Source organism: Streptopelia decaocto (assembly GCF_964273445.1).
Source record: "Streptopelia decaocto genome assembly, chromosome: 2".
Classification (NCBI taxonomy): Eukaryota; Metazoa; Chordata; class Aves; order Columbiformes; family Columbidae; genus Streptopelia; species Streptopelia decaocto.
Window position 1 is genome coordinate 119,833,832 of NC_138655.1, and position 20,677 is coordinate 119,854,508.

The 20,677-nt window shown below is 39.6% G+C and overlaps 1 protein-coding gene across 1 annotated transcript in view; it reads right to left on the minus strand.

Annotated features, from left to right (window-relative positions):
• CNOT10 (CCR4-NOT transcription complex subunit 10) overlaps positions 1 to 10,564 on the minus strand; it is a 32,782-nt gene extending 22,218 nt beyond the window's left edge. The window contains exons 1-4 of the mRNA XM_082044825.1: positions 10,308 to 10,564; positions 4,566 to 4,657; positions 1,642 to 1,803; positions 982 to 1,132 (exon numbers count right to left, since the gene is read on the minus strand). Of these exons, the coding sequence (XP_081900951.1) occupies positions 982 to 1,132; positions 1,642 to 1,803; positions 4,566 to 4,657; positions 10,308 to 10,329 (427 nt within the window). The 5' untranslated portion in view covers positions 10,330 to 10,564. The remainder of the gene's footprint in view (positions 1 to 981; positions 1,133 to 1,641; positions 1,804 to 4,565; positions 4,658 to 10,307) is intronic.
• Between the last annotated feature and the right edge of the window lie 10,113 nt (positions 10,565 to 20,677).

The window sequence follows — 20,677 nt, forward strand, 5'->3', positions numbered from 1 at the left end:
ATAAAGCAAAGAAGGAAAAATTGTTTTACAGATCTAACACCAATCCTTCCAAACATGACTGAAGAAAAAAAGTTGTTATAAAGTACATCTTTACAACATTATAAGAAAAATCAATATATCACATAAGGAAAAAAATGCAGACATCTACATAATGGAGATAAGTACGTATACTGAAAAAAGGCATTCATTCAAATGGCATCAGCATAAAAGCACAGACTAAAGGCAGCTTATCATGTACTTCACGTCTATAGATTTTTGAGAATTGTTTTAAGCAGATCAGCACCCAACATTCAGCATCTAAACAGACAGATGGAATCACATGCATATTCTATAGAACTTGAAAGGATTTCATACAAACACATCTCTGCTTGGCTGGCTTCACAAAGTCTCAAACAGGCATATTGAAAACTGGGAGGAACTGAAGTAGAAACACAGTAGTGTTTACTTAATTTATTGACACACACATACATCTTTCAGCCTTGCCACCCCTAAAATGCAACAAGGATTATGAGGTTATTTCATACAAGTATTGCAATCCAACTTACACAGGGTGCCATAGCTCATAAAAGCTGGAGACTTCATTTTCGGGTATGAGCACATACAATTATGTGTGACCTAATGCAGGTCTTTAAAAAAGTGAGTGTCCTGACAAATAGACACCCACCCATGAAGTTGCATGATGACTCAAAATACTAGATTTTAAATAAGGCTGTACATATTATTTATATAAATACCTTTTTAAACTTGGAAAAATCAATTTCTGCTTCCTTATACTTGTCTGCTAAATGCCTCTGAAGCACCTTCCACCCAAATTCAATTGTTGTCCTTGATATAAGCAAAACATATTGTTCATTCTGAAGCCTACCTCCTTTTTTAGAACTATATTAGGCAATTTATAAATCAGTTGTCTCATAGTGAGAAAGATGGAAAGATCTTTCCGTAATTATTGCATGAACAAAATTCTTCGTTCTGTCTACATACCGAAAGGCTCTATAAACTGGTACAGCTTCTCCCCAACTGATATAGCCTCAGTGTACTGACGCAGATGATACAAAATAACTGCTTGATTGTAGTACAGCATGCTATTCTCAACATCATCTAAACCATCCATTTCTTCAACAGCAGAGTGAACCTGAAAAGAAAACAAACCAGTCATTTCATTAAACTTTTGATACCCACGTTTTTTAAAAGTGACAATTATTAAAAAAAAATAATTCAAAGGTCTAAAGATAGGTCAGTAAGAGTTATAAGCGAATAAACTTTTTTTCTGGATGTATGTTGAACAACAAAGAATTACAATGAAATAGAAAGCTGTCAATTGAGTAGTAAAGTAACATTTTCACTTTTTTACTATTTCACAAACTGTTTCGGGGTAAGGAACTTTCTATAACAGGTCTTTCTACAGTTACAATCTCTGAAATTCAGCTTCAGGCCAATGTCAACAAAAACTAAAAACATAGCTATAAGAACAGCATCCTAAATGATTAAACACACTCAGAGGTTTAAAACTAATATTACTTTCTTATTCCTTTATTTAATCTAGGGGGCAAGGGGCAGAAGTTTTATTCTTATTTCACTAGAAGATCTTGCCACCATTAACAGTACTCAAAATCAAATACCATGTCAATATGTTTGCATTACCTGGTTCTTCAGCTGGTTAAGAGTTTGTCTCAAATTGTCTGTTGTAGTCTGGTTACTCTTACAGAACTCCGCAACAGCAGTATTCAAAGTTATTTTGTAGTCATCTTTGTTTATGTCTTGAAGGGTATTTAGGTGTTGTAAACAAGCATCATAGTTTCCAGCCTGGAAATTGCACAGGTACCAGAAACACCGTTAGAAGATACAAAGTTTAAACTAGCAGGCTACTAAGTTTTAATGAAAGTATCCACTGTAAATTTATAGAGCAAAGTAGTATTTTTCTCTATCAAAAGCAAGTGAACTAAATGTCTACAAACATAGATAATCATCTACATAAATAATGAAGTAATAAGTCTAAAAGATGACATCATATCCAATCTTCAAAAATAATTTTGTAGAGGAAGGACAAATGGAGTAGTTAATTATTATCAACAGATGTTTCCATGAAAAGTGTTATTCTGATTTCTCTTCATTGTATTATGTTGAGTTTCAAGATTCTTTACTGCCTCAGTTTTCATGATGTTTCACACGTACACTGAGTGGCTGCAGTTGCTTACTTAAGTCCCAGCCCATCGTTTTATGTTAATTCTTCGCTTCATCTGAAGTGACTGTGAGTTACATCTAGTCTGTGGAAGTCAGCTTAAGATGGGTTTGGAAAAGACGGTGTCACTTTCCCAGTACATGTTTAAATAATATTTTTCCATGTTTCAGCAGTTGTTTGAAGTATTCAGTCATCTAGGCATGCCTAAACAGAAACGAGGGCCCAAGCATGATGCTCCTCTGAAGTGTGATTTAATTAAAAAAATCCCTTTCTTTGACCTCAGAAATAGGCAAGGACTTCAGAATGGCTCACCTTTCTGCCTTCAGTTTCAGTCTTTTCTGTGTTTGTGTAGGAGGAATTTACTGGCATGGAGGAATGAAAGAGAACTCCAGACTCTTTCAACTATGTTAAGCCTAAATGATCCTTTACTCTCTACTGTTCAAATTCCTATACAGGAATAATCATCTTCACCACTTCCATATCAGGGTTAATTCCAATCTGGTGACAGATTTGTTTCCATCTCTGTCAATGCTTCACGAGCAAAAGCTGTGCTCTTAAGTACCACGACCACTCTCCACTTCCTCCTCCTTTTTAAGTGCTGTTCCATGGAACTTCTCCTGGGCTCCTGCCTAACTTCCTCTATTAGGGAAGAATTAGAACAACAACGGGCTCTGTGGTCCTTCTGCTCTTCCTAAGCAAGCTGCCATTCTGCGGCTACTCTCAACAGAACCATCCCAGTTCCTTCAGCCTCCTGTGAAAGCACAGTTATACAGTTTACAGAGAAACGTATCAGGACATCGACACACAGCATTTCCACAACTAAGTATCAACAGCATGGATTGCCTAGTGACTATGTGCATAAACACAGGAACTTGCAACTCAACTGTTCGCATGTTCTTTAACTGAGACAGTTCATCTCCCAAGAATTTTCTTCATGTGTCATACACTTGGAGCTTCTTTCCAACAGGACTAGCTTTCAGACCACAACAAAGCTTCTAAGTACAGTTGGACTAAAAACCTTGAACCCTTAAATGCTCAGCTTAATGTTTCTCCTTAGCCAATAGTCCTTTAATCTATTCTATTGACAGGATTTAGAATATAATATATAATTTTATAGTAATTCTATCTTGACTAAAATTGGAAACGCAATATGATAAAGCAGCATGCAAGGCAGCCAACAAAGCTATTTACAGCAACTCAACAGCAAGCAACATTGGCAGACAAGGCACCAGACTAATTCTGCTGACATCTGTCATCACCTCACAATTCCATGACCTTAGAAAGTTCTTAAAGCAGGAAAAAAAAAATATCATGAGATGAACAAGATTCATTGGACCAGTATAAAACTAAAGACAAAGTCATCAGCGAATCAGAAGTATTTTGGGCATGTTCATCTGTGGGCAAGTTGGAAAAGAAACAACCTTTTCCTGCGCCTTCAGTTCTCAGGATCAAATGACGATGAGCAAAACGTTATTGAAAAAAAGTGTAATTGAGCAAGAAAGCACTCATGAAAACATCAGTGAACATCAACTGTGGCCAGTTTAATGACAAACTTCATGCACTTCAGACATTCCAGACAAAATAAAAGTAGTGAGTGAAACATACGAGCAGGAATGTCAAAAAACAGTGTTTCAATTCTTGCCTTGATCTATTTAACACATCCAAAACTGATTTATGCAAGGCATTGTGGAGACATAGATATAATAATTAAAAGGAAAAGCAATTATACTACTTGTCACTTGCTACACTAAATAAAATTAGGAGACAATACAAAGAAAGAAGTAAACTGAAAGACCCGGTACCTGAATTTTAACACACACACACACACACAATCTTCCAAGAAACACAAAACGGGTAGTAAATACATAGAGTGTTATGTTTTGAAGAATATGTTTTTAACATAAAGTAACAGAACAGTATACAACGCCTTTTGTGAAAGAATACAGCAACATACTAAAACAAAAGAGGTTTGTTCAGTTGCTGTTTTTTAAATACATATTTTTCCTTTAAACCCTTAAAAATAATATGTTTAGCTTGAAGCGATAAATTCTTCAGAGGGATCATATATTTCCAATGTTGATACAGAATAGCAGTCTGCTGCTTCTAGTGAACTCATTATACAGCTTTTAAGGCTACTAAGTTTAGAGAATCAAGATTAAAGGTGCTCTTGTGCACTCCCTTCAAGTATCCCCTTCAGTCTTCTCTTATCATAGAAGATAGAAAATGCATATGCTGTCCTTATAACAGAACTAGTACTACTTCTGCTATAATATCCCATTAATACATTTACAACCTTGCTGAGAACACAGAAAAAAACCACAATTACACAAGCCCATTTAGCAGCTATGTGGTAAATTAAAAGTCTCAGAGTTTGGCTTTGTCTTACCAGAAAAGCTTGTAATGCACTGCTCGACAATTCCTTTTCCTGATCAGTAATCCCAGAAGTACCCGCTCCTTCATGTTTCTCGGTACCTTGATCTGTAAAATGGACAGAAGATTAAAACAAAGTTTGCAAATGTGCAGACAGCTATTAAGTTTAAGAATTTGTTTCTTCCAGTTCTCAACATCCTCCTGCCAGTACAAGTACATTTCCAGATAACTGCAGCACTGTCTCCCTGGTACACTAAAATATCTCAAGTTATCCTTATACTCCCAGGGAATATTTCTCCATAAAATGTACATGCATTAATCCTAGCTAAATTACTGTGCTCAATCAGTAACCAAAGTCCAGTAAGTTAACTGACAATGCACGCATTTCAGATTTCTCTCTAAAGCTGCAACCATACACTAGGATCGCCTTTATTTGCACAAAAATTAGCCATGAAGGCCACACATCATAAAATATGTACCACATTGGGTTAGATTAAACCCTATGCATCCTCTATGCTTCTTCCTAAACAGCAAGCAAGGGATGCTTTAGAGAACAACATAAAAAACAGAGCAAACACTGGAACCTTCCACCCAGCTCCCTGCTTGGGAAGAATAAGTCTCCCTAAGTAAGAGGCTGCAATTGAACCCTCATTGTTAATAACCAATGAGAGACCTGATAGATATTTTTAAAACTCTCTGTACTTTTGTATTCTTCACTGTAGTGATTATACAGCAAGACATGAGCAAATGCTGCCTATTCAATTTTTCAGCTTTACTCCCGATCTTACAGATCTCTCTTTGAATCATGTCTCTTCCAAGGTGAGCAGGCACAGTTTATTCTGCATCTTCCTCACATGTTTTTTTCCCAGATTCTTCTTCAGTTACACTATATCCTTTTTACAATTAAGACAACATGCACAGCATGTGGCAATTATGATGGCGGCCCCTTTGAGCATTTACAAAGCAAGATAATAAGGCTTTCATTGTCTTCAATTTATTTTATACAGAAGTCCCAACGTTTTACCTTTCAGTTACTATTGAGCATATTTTTCAGAAAGGAGCCTACTGAACAGTTTTGTCATCACTTAATTAAGAATTTAGTGAAGTTGCATTAAAAACCACAGTACAGATATTCCACGTCAAAGAAGCTGAAACCCCCATTCACCAAACCCTTTCTTGTACTGAACACAAACTGAAAAAAAAAAAAAACAGCCAAACAAACAAAAAACCCCCAAACAAACACAACAAACACACACTATACAACCACCACACCAGACAGTTTATTTCTAGAAGCATTAACGCATGTGCTGGAACATACAAAAATCATTTAATGTTTTTGAAACAAAGACTTCATAACCCAGCAATAGTTTCCACTTTGCAGAAAATTATTTCTTGAATTGCACAGTGGAAGCTTTGCTCTAACACACCCTTTGCTACCTTAACAGCCTCGGTAGGCTTTGTAAATTCAATGTCTTCAGTCTCTTCCCTAGAATTCACAGATGTAATGCAAACTTTCCTCATTTTGTTTCCACTTTGAACACAGGAAAACACTTATCTGTGAGCTCCACTGCAAAATCAATTCCCCATCATCACCAATATATCTGGATCATCTGCTACTATGAATATTTACCAAATATAAGACAAACAACACTAAGGGGCAATTAAACCTCAGCAGATTCATCAATTAACATCCACAGTAGGAATAAAGCAGACTTATTAATGTATTCATAGTTTGTGCTTGTTGCTGGAAAAATAGCGAGATTCCTTCCATTGCCCCATGCAATAACACATTTGAGCAAGAACTGTAAATATTTGTTTGTGACTTTCATCCTGCATCAAGATGTCAATGAATCTGAGAATTCAAAATCTCAACAATCTTACACTCACAAGTTACAAAGTAACCCACAGTGATTTAGACAAAATTCAGGATTCAGCAATTTCATTACTCTGGAGGGCTGAGTCCCCAGGGGGCCACAGAACTGCATACACCTGCTACAGAATCTGGCTGTGCGTAAAGCATTAATTAACACCACTTGCACTGCCTTCTCCTTGAAAGGGAAACATGAGAGAAAATTAAAACACAAAAAAGCTCACATTTTTTGTTTTGCCATGGTTTTCCACAGCTAAAGAGGAAAGGATCAAGAAGCACCCTTCCTCCAAGCTAAATGTAGATTAGATCTGAATCCTGCTCTAAATCATGAGGTTCTACAGCTGAACAGAAAGCTATCACCCTCCAAGGACCTACAGAACAGCAGTGAATAAGCAAATGCATTTTCTCTCAAACTTATCATAGAATCAAAGGTCATCTAGTTCAACTTCCCTGCCATGAGCAGGGACATCTTCAACTAGATCAGGTTGCTCAGAGCCCCGTCCAGTCTGGCCTTAAATGTCTCTAGGGATGGGGCATCTACCACCTCTCTGGGCAACCTGGGCCAGTGTTTCACCACCATCATTGTAAAAAAATTTCTTCCTCATGTCGAGCCTGAATCTCTCCTCCTTTAGTTTAAAACCAACACCCCTTGTCCTGTCACAACAGGCCCTGCTAAAGTCTGTCCCCATGCTAACAGTTACATTACCTGATTTACTCGCTCAGCATGCCTTTCAGACTATGCTAGTAAAAATAACCATAGTGCAGAGACTTGAGACTAAAACTTTTGAAGTTGATAATGCTCAGTCTGGTCAAGAGGTTCCTCATATCCCAGTTTACTTCCCAGTATGCCATCAACTACAGAGTGCATTACTGATTGCTGCCATTGCAAGTTCATAAAATAAGCATCTCAAATCAAGGTGGGCTTATGGAACTCTGAATCCCAAAGTAAAATGTCTTCAGTTGAAATGAAAGATAAACTGCAGAGACTGTTGTCTAAGTTGTGTAATAAAAGCACCAGTTCTATAGCTGTTTGATATATTTCCCAGGAAAAAATAGAACAGGTCTACAGATTTCACTATGTCTGCTGGTAAGTTAGAAAGAAAACAAAACAAAATGAAACTGGGGACTATTTTAAGCAAAAAACAGAGCTGTCCCTTCTGTGAAGTCAGTTTTCTGGCTGTAATCTGATCAACTGTAACTACCATGACTCAGTAAACAAAGCAGGTTTGCAAAACCTGAACTGGAAGCTTATCGAGAAAGGATAAAAGCTTACCACGAGAAAATAAAACTAAGGCCACCTGATGTAGTTGACAGCATAGGTCTTTCCTTTGGAAAAACAAAACCAAAAAATCCCAAAGCTTTGGCTACTGTCCACCCTTTTTGCCCAAACATACTTGAAACCTATTAAAGACCTAGAGGTCCTTCTAATCTACTGTAATTCTGACACACTTGTTTAGACCAGGATCTACTGCTTCAGTTGACCTTTATTATCGAGAGATCTCACAGACAGGAGTCACCTAAAAGCTGGCTGGCACAACATGCTGAAAAGAACCCTCCAATGCCACTTAAATGGGGAAAAAAAACCAAAAGTACTCTTGTGACTGCAAATGGCTACCAAGTGCTGGCAAATAAAACTATTATTTCTGTATTTCTTGAGGCATTTGAAAATGAAACACGAAGGTGCACTGTTCCCCGGCAAAACACAAAGCATACCAGTTGCTCACTCAGATGTGAGCACGGCACACCAGTCACTACCAACATTCTCTTATCCATAGCGTAGCTACAATTATCAGGTGAAATATCTGAAACAGCACAGATTCTCTGCTTTACAAATTATAGGACTCGATTTATCTCTGTAAATTGTATGTACACATGAACTTGTTTATTTAACTTTTCATTTCCTCCAACTTTCACAAGTAGAGAACAACTCTAAAACTAATACTTTTCAGGTGATGAGGGGCAAAAGGGGCAACCTGGCAAAGGACATAAAAATCAGCTGCTCAGATTTTGATCCGGAGGAAGCTGCTGCACTGAGTTTGAAGTTAAAGAAGGAAGTCAGGAAATTATCTTCTTAGTTAGCAACCCTGGGGCTGAGCAGCAGAAACACTGTCATGGCTTCTTTGCTTTGCACAAGCAGGCAGCTGGTCCTGCTGGAGAAGTTACATCATGGTGGGCAGCAGAACTTTGGGAAAACTGGCTCTACAACAGGAGAATAAGAAAAAGCATGAGACTGCCACCTGAAAAGGGAGATTGCTCTCCTCATCAGCTTGCTACCACAACATCATATAAGCAACGAGAAGCCACATCTCCCATATACACAAACCCAAAGATGTTTGGAGAGTGACTGCAGTCATCATCCTTCTCACACCTGTTCTCCATTCCTCCAAAGACTGCTGTTCCTGAGCTCTTGTTCCTAGGCCCTGCAAATTACATCTTGCATGAACTGTACTGTGGAACACCAGAGCATCTTTGGAATTATTTTTTATTTCCAAACTCTACAGGCAGGGGAATAATCTCTTCCTTTGAAGGCGAGGAATCTATCACATGACTCTCGTGCCAAAAGCATTTTGAATGTCATGAAGACCAGCCAGAGTTTTCAGCCTTTATAAGATAATGACAGTTCGTGGCACCAAGACTACATTTTTCTATGAAGCACCACGCTACTGGTATAAATAGAATAGACTCCTTAAATATTGTACAATAAAAAGTAAACACTTTTCAGCAGAAAGTTGTTTGTAACTTACTGCTACAAGCAAGTATGGTATGTAGAATATCTTGCCGTAGCTCATGTCTTTGATTCATTTGGGTACACGTACTTTTCCTTTAAGAAAGTACAACTGAAAGTTCCTTCAACTCTTCCAAGAACAACAAAAATATAAAAAACGTAATGCCTTGTTCTTTTCTCTTGTTGTTCCAGAGAGCTTCCAATGCTTATAAATAAACATAGGATAGTTTAGTACACATCACTCAGTACAGTACGCTATTTTTTTCCCACAATCTTTTTCAACTACTGAGTGAGGAGTCTGATATTTAGCATCCAGAGAAAAAGTGCTTGAGGCGATTTTAAATAACCACGTAAAACCAACTGAAAAAAAGAGGACACGAGTAGATCCCTTTGGCTTTCCTCCACATTGGCCTCTTCTCCATGCCCATTGAGGGATCCTTGGGAAGAACCTTTCTTGCCAAGAGGGCTTCCCACGTGAAGGGCAGTCTCATGGGAGAGGGACAAGCATTAGCTTATCAATGCTAATAAATTACAGAGCAACTATACTTGAGATTTATTTCAGTGTTTACCAGAATATGATTTATTTTTTTAATCTCAGTAGTTTCTCTGAACAGAGTCTTTCCAGGCGCAAGTTTAGGAACGTCCCGCTCATCCCCTGAAAGCAAAGCGGCAACTTGGAGGGAATCGGACTGAACCCCGGAGAGTCAGTAGCAACCCGAGGCATTCAAACCTCCCCAGCACCTTCCGAATGCCCCAGCTTAACAAATTAACCCAGAAGCTCAACTTCTGTACTAGTTATTGAGCTTTGTGAGACACGCACTCCTGCCAGTAGGTGCATAACGACTACCCCACCGAGTCCTTCCAGGCCAAGGACACGGAGGGCCCTGTCCCCACAGGGCCCTGCCGGTGACCCTCCAGGACACAGGCCCCACCGGCACCTCACACCGGCCGCCGGTGGCCAGAGCGCTGCCGCCGCGGGGCACTAACTTCCTCGGCGGAAGGAAACAAGGCAGAGCAGGTCAGGTAACCGTCGCTCCTTCCGCCCGGGACGTACCGGCACTCACCGCCCCCCGCGCCGGAGCGTATCCCTCCGCACCAGGCGGCCCAGGCCCGAGGCGGGCACGGCGGACACAGCGGCCCGCGGCAGTTCCCCCCGCACTCACCCGCAGCCTTGTCCGCCGCCATCTCCCCTGCTGCGAGGTGCGGCCGCGCCGTCCGAGCGAGTCGATAGGGCCGAGGCTCCCCGCACCGCGCCGAGCGCACTACCGCCAACCGGCCGCTGCCCCCAGGGACTACTTTGCCGCCGCCGCCACCGCCCTCCGCGCGCGGAACCCGCCCCGCTCACTGCACCACTCGCTCCTATTCGCCCGCTGCTTCCGGGTTCCCGGCGGCCTCGCGACGTCCGGCCGTTGCCGGGGGACCGCGCAACTGACGTCATGACGCCGCAGCTCTTCCCCTCGAGAAGAGGTTGGGGAGGGCCGTGCGGCGCATGCGCGGCGCGTCCCGCCCCGGGGGCGGACGCGGGGTGGCCGTGCGACGGGAGGTTGTGCGGGAGCGGCTGCGGGGCGGGGGCTGGTTCTGTGTAGAGGCTGCTCTTCCGCGGCACCGAGTTGATTGGCAGGTGTCGGCCGCTGTCTCGGATGTATTTTTTCTGCCTGGGACGTGCTAGGATCCCACCCCGGAGCAGCCGGTGCCGGTAGCGGTGACCGGAGCGCTTCCTTCAGGTGTCACCGGCTGGTCATGAGGAAGCCTTCAAAATACTCACTAGTTTATGCGGATTATCAGCCTGACGATGTCCAGCGTTATCAAGGTGCTCCTCACCACAGCAATGGCGGCACATAAGGTGTCCGCATCCTAAGCTCCTTTCTAAGGGGATGTTTGAGTTCTCGAGGGAGCCCAGTTTCACTGTGCAAGTTTGAAATGTCCTTGGAATTCAGTGTACTGGGGGGCAAAGTAAACCTCATTAGACAGCATTTGTTATTGTTTTCATTATCTTTGTCATTAAAGTACCAGACATGGCATAAATGACACTGGCAGCATCATAAATATTACGTTCATAACGACTTGGATATACTCTGTATAGTATTTAAGTGTTCACCTTTGATAAGATGTATCTTTATAGGCTCAGTGGTCTGCCTGGGGACAGACTTTTTAGCATGGCCTGTTACAATAGGACAAGGGATAAGGGTTTTCAATTAAAAGAGGGGAAATTCAGGTCAGACACAAGGAAGAAATTTTTTTACAGTGATGGTGGTGAAACACTGGCCCAGGTTGCCCAGAGAGGTGGTAGGTGCCCCATCCCTGCAGACATTCAAGGCCAGGCTGGATGGGGCTCTGAGCAACCTGATCTAGTTGAAGATGACCCTGCTCATTGCAGGGGGGCTGGACTAGACGAGCTTTGAAGGTCCCTTCCAACCCAAACTATTCTATGATTCTACATATTTTCCTGGCTCTTGGGCATGGACTCTGCACATGAGTGTGGAGGAGCCACCTTCTCCTCTGAGCCCCCATGGTTATATACAATGGGAGGTGGAATGAGGTTAGGAGAAGAGGCCTCAGGGTGTCCCATCTCGGCTGCCCAAAGGCTCCCTGTGTTTCTGTGCCTTGGAGCCAAGCTCCTGAGGCACAGGGACAGTCACCCTTAATTGCCATTCTGTGAATGTGAGCTCTCCATGTGCCTCCTCTGTGTCACAGAGGGATTCCAGTAACACGCTACTTCCATAATTTTGTTGTCTGTTAATATGTGAACACATTCTTGTATTATGTCTCCAGATGTAGTTCTCCAAGACTTCTCCCTGAGCTGCCTGAACTCTGCAGTCAGGTGGCTCAGAGAGGTAAGGTTTGTAAGGAGAGGGGATACTTTGTTTAACAGAGGGATACAGTTGGAAAGAAAGAGACAAGCTTTTAGACACACCAGCTCTGAAGCCTTTAATTCATCACCTCTTTTAATGAACCAGGCCCTGTAAAATGAAAGATTCTGAAAACATTATTTCAGGAATTTGAAGAGCAGGATGATTCTTTTTATTTTGTAATTGGAATTCTGATTATTCCAAATTATGTTTAATGACATGTTAATCATCACTTCTCCAATTCCTCTTCTCTAGACTCTGGTCTTTAGACTTTCTTTTAGACAGACATACATGAGTGAATCCTGCATCCTTATTCCTAAGTATCTTATTCCAAGTCTGTGAATTTGTTGTATCTTCTGTAAGAAACAGCTGCTGGCTGGGGCCATTAGGCCATATCTGTATTAGAGAATATCTGCCGATAAAGTTGTAACAACAAGTCCTCCTAATGTGTATATATTTACTAGTGTATTTATTTATTTATGCTGGCATTTTATTTATTGTGTATACAAAAAAGTATACATATGTGTAAAAAAACCACGCTGTTTGGTAAGCAATAGAACCTATAAAGGCAAAAGCACTGTACTACTACTGTAACTGCATATTCTCTCTGACTTTATTAAAACAAGAAAGTCACCAAAAATGCACACAGAGTGACAGAGCAAGAATGTCTAACGTGGGCCTGACATGAATGTACATCTCCCTCTCAGGCCTCGTATGGTGTTTATTGCCCCTATGTAAGCAGCAGTCTGCTTGTTCTGGAGCATGAAGTGTCAAGATGGGCACCGAAATGAATTTACTCTTCCCTACTGTAGCTTTTCTTCAACAATCTTGTCAAAGTTCATTTGGTTTCAAGTATGGCAGCATGGTATCCAGCTTCTCATATCTTTTACCTCATGACATCTAGCGGATGGTCGTAAGAGTTTGCTTTATCCACCATGCTCTGATTTTACTGCACGACTTGCTTACCTGAGGGGTACTTACAACAACCCTTGGTATCCCTTCCAACATTAATTTACCAAGTTTGTGGCTTGAAGTTCCACATGTATGGTTTTTTTTCCATTTCTAAGGGACATGCAAGGCCATTTTTGTCAGTTGGCCTTTTTTTTTTCCCAGTATAGATGCTTTTAAAAAGGAACTTAAATAAAAATCAGGTCTTTCCCCTCCTTCGTATTAATAAGCAAATCTTAATTGCTTATGTGTGTGGAGGGTACTAAAGGGAAGAGACACTGGCCCTTTATAACAGTTCAAGAATATAGTCAAGCAAACAAAAATGTTGGGATTTTTCCTTCAAAAATATGATAGCGTCACTACCTTCCTCCAAGGACAGGAGAGAGAATTTCTTGACTACATGTAGGTATAATTTGCATACTGTTTGAGATATTGTAGATCTTGCCAAGTGAGCAGATCACAGAAAGAGCCTCTGGTCTCAGTGAGGCAGGTATGCCATCTGCTGTGGAAGATACAGAATAAAATCAAACACCACTTGAGAGAATTTTAAAAGTGTGTGAAAAAAAACACTTGTCCTAAAATATTATGACTCCTGGAGTTTTGATTTTTCAGGAAAAAAATGGCCACAATTCAGCCTTTTAGCCCAAAACTCAGTTTGAAAAAACCAACATGGTACAGAGATAGCCAGATTTTCCCTAGGTTTCTTTTACCCATTTCTAGGCTAAATCAAAAGTCAAAAGGAGCCAACTGTAATTTGTAATATGCAAGGGGAGGAGGGGGAAGTTTCAGAAGGAATATAGAATATCTGCTCACAGGGAGAGTGTAGTCCCGGCATCTCATTAATTCCTTTACAGTACCTTCCCTTACTAGACTAGATTAAGTAGAAAGGTTTCCTCTCTGATTTCGGCCTCACAAAGCAAACTTTTCTAGGCTCTATTTGAAGTTCTTGCAGACTCAAAAGCAGCAAGACAGCAATCTCCTACCTGGCCTTGCAGCAGCAGATGTAGATAACCTCTTCACAGATCATACAAGTGAGACCTGGCTAGTAGAGGAGAAAATCAGGCTTTGTGACATTCCAAGTTGCTTCCAGACTACGGAAGAGAGAGAAGAGTATGGCCAGCTCCAAAGGGAATTTGGACAGTTACAATTCTTTTGCCAGATACAACAGTATGGAAATCTCGGCAGTGCTTTGTTTGCCTAGTAAATTCTAAAATGCAGATGATTTAATATAAGAAATACTTCCTCTGCTATTAATAGGGCTTCTTAGCTTCTGCCCCTCTAAAGTTTAAAAGCCTTTAACCCCTAGGTGGCACTACACAATAAAGCAAGGTGTGTTTAAGTACTATTCTTCCCCTACAGATGGAGTTCTTTCTTAAAATGCAAACCAGTGTAAATTTGAGTATGTTGAATGCAGCTATTAGTCGCAGCTTGGTAATTCTCTTTTTCTGAATCTGTCTCTCGAAGTCAATAAAATATACCGCTGTGAATCTCATTTAAATACAGTCTTTTTGCTTTCAGAGTGCTATGGAATATATTTTCCTGGAAAATTACAGTGCATCACAGAATATTGCTGGTTTTGTTCTGTCTGTGAGCAGTGAATAAACCAGCATAGGCTGTTTACTTTAGCAATTCACTTGGAGCAGCAGGAATAGACTGACAGCTGTAAACAGCTGGTGCTGAGGTTCCTCACATCTCCGGTATATTTTCACACAGAGGTTATTTTGCATTAGGTGGGAACTGGCCCAGTACCACACATCTCCATTATGCATTTTGAAACTCCATGAAGTAAAGCTATCTCATGAAAATTCCTGAGCCACGGGACCTCTAGGAAGTAGCAAGTTCCCCTTTCACCTGCCTCACACAGACATGTCCACACCAGCCTCCACTGCCTACACGAAAACATCACAGGCAGAAGGAAGCTCTCTAATTTTTCTCACTCCTGCAGTTTTTGAGTGACATGTTTTACTTGTTTCAGATCCTGCTCTTCACTCTGATGGTAGAACATGCACTGCTCAGTGGCACAGGGGAGGAATGTTACCCTTCACCCTGCAGCCACAGCAGAGGTGCCAGTAAAATACCTCGAGTAAGGCTTTCTTACACCTGGCTTTCACAGACAAAAAAGAGAGGTGGAATATCTTTCTGACAGCACTTATCACTGTGACAACTTTGCTCACAGTCAAGTAGAGATGCTGAGCCTGGGAGACAAGCTTGGACAGACAGGACCTCATCAACATTGGGATGTGGAAAGAGAACAAGCGTAAAACTCTGAGAGCACTGAGAAACACAGAGAACAATGGAGCACGAGGGATTTAGAGGAATGATGCCACAATATCCTCAATGAATTTATATTATTCCCTTTTGAAAACAGGTGTCCATCTTTTCCTCATATTATAGTACCTGATAAATAGCTCCTTCGTGACATCACTTTCCTCCTCCTTCTGTCATTCTAGATCTGCTCTGATTTTGCTTGTATATGGTACTGTTATGTATTTTCCCTCCACTTGGCTCTCATAACAGCACCATTATCTTTTTCTGTTAATGGGCTTAAATCCAGAGATCACTCAAACTGTGCCACGTACGGCTTTCCTAGGATAAGAAACAAAAAATGGTTTTACGTAGTCTTTGTTGTTTTTCCCTTCCGGTATCATCAAGAAGAAATTTGTGCACCTAATTACGATTACTCAGGAAATCAAGGTGGTTGTGGAAGGAAAATTATATACATATCACCATACATTTGGGGTTGTTTACTGTCCTGTAGAGAAGGCTACCCTAAAGCTTATGAAACTTTGACTTACACTTAAACACTCAAATTGACAGAAAAGCCTTTATTTCAACAGAACTTTAGTAAGGCTCAATCCTTAATTTGCAGAGGGGCAGAATTTGGAGTGCTGCACAACTAAGAGCAAAAGGATCAGGTCTCTAAAACATTTTGTGATTACATCAGTGCCTTTTAGCACAAGCAGAAACTGATTTATTCATAACAGTAGGATGTCTGCATGACATATGTGTTTATGTCCAACATGTCAAGCACTACTTTATGCCCCTCTACACTGCAGAGCACTTTGACCCTTCCTGAGCTGCAGAAATAGAAAGCGAATGTACCTGTGTCAAACCAGAAGCTTTGAGTAAACATTGTTTCTTTCAGCCCAGTTTTAAGAATTCTTCCTGTGCTGGCCTAAGGTGATACATACACTTTGTAGGAAAGTCTAATGCTTGATGTCCTTGGTATTGCAACAGATAGGAAGCTGGAGTTTATTGAGAAATTAGGTCTCCAGGCAAGAATAATCTATAAATTGGAAAAGATAACTAAATTCTTAATAATTACTTATTTGTGGTATTTATTATTCTCAGCATTACTCCAGACATTCAGAAAGAGAAGGTTTCTCTCTTGAGAAGTATAAAGCAATCATTTTTTCACTAAAGATACAAATGGAGTATTTTGCTGATAAAGCCTAAATGAGATGTTGCAACAGCCAAAGAATCTGTTCAGTACAGTTTTTCTACCTTCACACAGTGCAGTAGAATCTTTGTTGTATGTTCTCATTATGCTTTTTTCTTTAAGATCTTACAGGCATTTAAGTAACTTTAAAATATTTTTTCCTCCAAAACTTTTAGGAACTTCAGAACATAAGGCTGAGTATGTTTTATGTGTCACACAATTTGCTGAAAGATGTTAAGACTATTCTGATGGAGTTGTTTGTTTTGTTTTGTTTTTAAGAGATAGCAGGTTTGTTTATCTATTATTTGCCTAAAATAGTAGGCCTCTGTAAAACTTGCATTTAAGTGCTTTCATACTGCACATCTGCAGATCATATTAAGATACCCAATTTTTTTGTTTGTTGTGAAAACGAACAGGAAATACCCTGTTGGCACCTGCCATTGTTCTCCGTATGAGACTGTAAGGTTCTGTCTCAGGCTGTCTCCATTTCCAAGTTGAAAGCTCGGTATTTAATGATACATAATTAAAACCAAGTTTTTTAATTTTTTATTACTATATATTAACTTGCTGTGTTACCTACCAGCAATAAAATATTGTATATGATCCTGGATGAATCCAGGACAAAAAATGCCAATCCATATGTTTTCTTTAATGTAGATTTTGTTCTGTTTCAATAGTTCATGTTAGCTTTTCAAGTTCCAAATACATTTGACTGTAGTAGTAATCTCTACTTCAGCTTCTTTCTATCGGTCCTTTCTGCCTAATCAAAGTCATTTGTAAATGCATGTGGCCTCAAAGGAAGGAGAAAAAAAGCATAATGAAAATAGTCATATTTCAAAATGTTAAAAAGATGAAAAGCTATTTAAAGAACAAAACATGTCTCTGGAGCTAGAGAATCACTGTGGACTGACATATGGTAATCGTATGTCAGCATATGCCTGTGCTGCATCTACTGCATATACCCATTTGCTAAATTCTATTTGTGTCCAAAGCTGTTGCAAGGAGATCAAGTTACAACACAGTTAGAAAAATGTAGACGCATGATCATATGTTTAATTTTTAATTATCTGTAGAAAAATCTTGCACATAATTTATTCTTTCCTTGCTCCTTTCCCTGACCTCAGAGACCATCCTGAGAGTTAAAATAAATTTACCTATTTCACCCCATGCTAAATTTTCAGTGTCAGGAAAGATGGGACCAACACTAATATTAACTAGAGAACAGGCACCATAGGCTTTCTAAAGTTGTTTGTTGTGGTTTTTTTTGACCTCTATATGAGAACAAAACTCTGATCTCTTCAAGTTGCAGGTAGAAAACGCTCAAAAGATGCAGTACATACAAACACATGTGGAATTAGGAACAGTTTCAGCTCCCTGCTCCAAACCTAATCATCGAATAACCTAACCACTGAGTCATTGTGTGTATCTGTTTCTGGTTTCTAGATCAGAAATCCCATTCTAAACCTGAGAAATCTCCCTTTGGAAAACATTGCTGAAATTAATACAGTTTCACTTTCAATGAAACAAAAGTATTAGAAAAGTGCTGGGAAATTTCCAATGCTAGTTAGCTGCAAACTAGCTGTGAGACACAAGCTAAATCAAATCCTCATGTTGTTTGTCAAAGATACATTCCTTCCTCCTTCCCAAAGTTGCAGACAGCTGTTTGTTCCAGTTTTAGAGCCCATCTTATAGCTGATAAACTATATGTTTGACTATTCTGGCAACTAGAAAAGCAGGTTATTATGACCTGCAAATAATACAAACAATTAACAGTAATAATAGTGAATATTGTGTAAAACTTGATGGATCTAAAATTTCTCTCATTGCTCAAGTGTCAATGGAAAGTGAGCATTTCACTTGAGGGTACTACATGACTATGAAACAGACTTGAGTGAGGAGACAAAGCTGTAGAATTTCCAAGAGTAATACAGTGTTGTTTGAGTTACACAGATAATGTAAATGGAGTATGTGTTTCCTCTCTCCACGGACACATGCATTGAAGAACTTAGATTTCTAGTCAGAAGGTCAGAGAATGGATTCTCCTGTCAAGATAAATTCAAAATAATTTTGCCAAAGGAGTATCGCTAGATTGACACTGCTATACTCAAGATGAGAAATTCACCCGTATTTTTTAATCTCGAGCATGAAAGAATGCAGCAGATCAATGAGGCAACCATTCAATCATTTGGTTTCATTAAACAGGATAACTAGATGTGTCAAGAGCTAGAAAGAGGAAAGCTACTTTTAATGTGCATAGGTCCTGGGATTAGCCAATCACCAGAATTTCTGCCCAAGGATTGTTGCACTGAAATCTACTGAAGGGTATTATCATAACCAAACAAGGTGGTGGTGGTTGAGGAGAGGCCGTGTTAACTGCGGTTTCTGCTTCACTGCATCACTTTTTAATGACATTAGCACATATTTTACATTCTGCGACGGGAATGCTTTCCTACTCTTCTCTACTGCTTAGAAACAGTGAAGAGATGAGATCTGACACTTGAAAATGCTACAGTGCTGTGACCTCGTCAGGGTATAAGATGGTCTTAGTGGATGCAGAAAATTCAGCTGCCTGAAGTATTTTTGCTTTGTCCAGCTGGTGTCCTCCCATCTCCAGTACGATCTAAAATACAAAGCTGCTTCCAGACAGCACTGCTTTGTTATTCACTTGACTTTACTGGCCTTGTCAGAGTTAATTGGATTTGTGACATGGTCAGATGTTTATTTCTTGATTCTGTTGTCCCTTGTCTTACAGGATACATATTCAGGGGAAACTACAGCATATCTAGCAAATACTAAAAAATACAAAGAGATACATAGGCACGCTGTCAACATTTTTAGGAACTAAAATTTAAGGAAATGTGTGCTTAAAATACATTTTTTAATTCTATGCCAATATTGTCACTTAGCTCCTGATTTATCAAGATAATTAGAGCATTTACAAATCCTTTCATTTAAATATATCCATACCTCTCTAGATGGTTTAATATCACACTCACTGGTTTGGCCAAGCATAAATGCCCAAATAAATTTTACCATAGGTGAATGCTATTTTGGGGAAGAATGCACATAAATCACAGAAAAAGGAGGTTACACTTCTGGCAAAACCTCTTAGATTATTAAGTACTAGAAAAAAAAAACTATAATGTCTATTAAAGCCACTGCCTACAGCCATAATTTTATTATACTTTCCTTTGTGTAATAACTTTTATGGTTTTTATATGAGAAGACAGTCTCAGGCTACAAAATAGCTCTTATGCAATTCGCTTTCTAAATCTCTGCTAGTGTTACTAATGTATTTTGCTGTAAATGTTTTTAAATACAATAAAAATGAGGTATCAGTAACTGTGATAAACATTAAGTGATATAAATCACAAGCCACAAAAGAAGAGGATTTCATTTATACCTACTGCAAAGAGCATGAGTCTGAGAGCAGATTCACTAGAAAGGATTTATTCTGAAATGCAGTCTACCTGATTATGGAAGTTTTGGTTAGAAAAGAGGCCCATACCTCACCTTTGAGAACAGGTACACACATACACACTCACACCCAGACCATACCACTATGAAAGTCACAGTGGATACAATCTTCAGGCTTGGAACAAGAGTTTTGGGTACACAGTTTTGGCTACAAAAAACATATAGAAATAACTGTTCATTCATATGTCAGCATGAGCTAAATTTCATAGATTCTATATGATATTAAGAGCAAAAAAGGATGGAGACAAATCGAAAAAACGGTTAAGCATGGGCTTAACTTTAAGTTTCTATCTAAACCCCCATGAAGTCAACAGTTATGCAGTTGGAGCTATGTATGTGCCTGAAGATATGACTATCATAGTCTATTTTATACATGTTGTAATTAAGTTTGTAAGCAGAAAGGGAATTAGGCAACTACTTTGTATCTGTTAACGTTGTGAAAAACATAAGCAAAATTTTTATATTGACTGCTGCAAAAGAATAACAAAATCAAAGAGAAACTATTTGTCATCATTTTAACAAGAAACGATGTGTATGATTTCTCTCTATTTCACTCTAATTTTACTATTAGCATAGCTCCAATGCTTTCAATACACATAGAGCTGGAACAGAACAGAGGCAAATCAATTGAATTTGGTTTCGTTTTGGACATCAGAAGTATCTGCTAAATGTGCAAGGCCAAGCTTCTCCACACCAACATATTGTATTAGCTGAGAAATAGGAATGTGTTTGGTGTTTGGGTTTTGTTTGTTTTGTTTTGTTTGTTTGGGTTTTTTGGTTTTTAATTATAGTGCTTCTATCCTTCATACTGATTTTGATG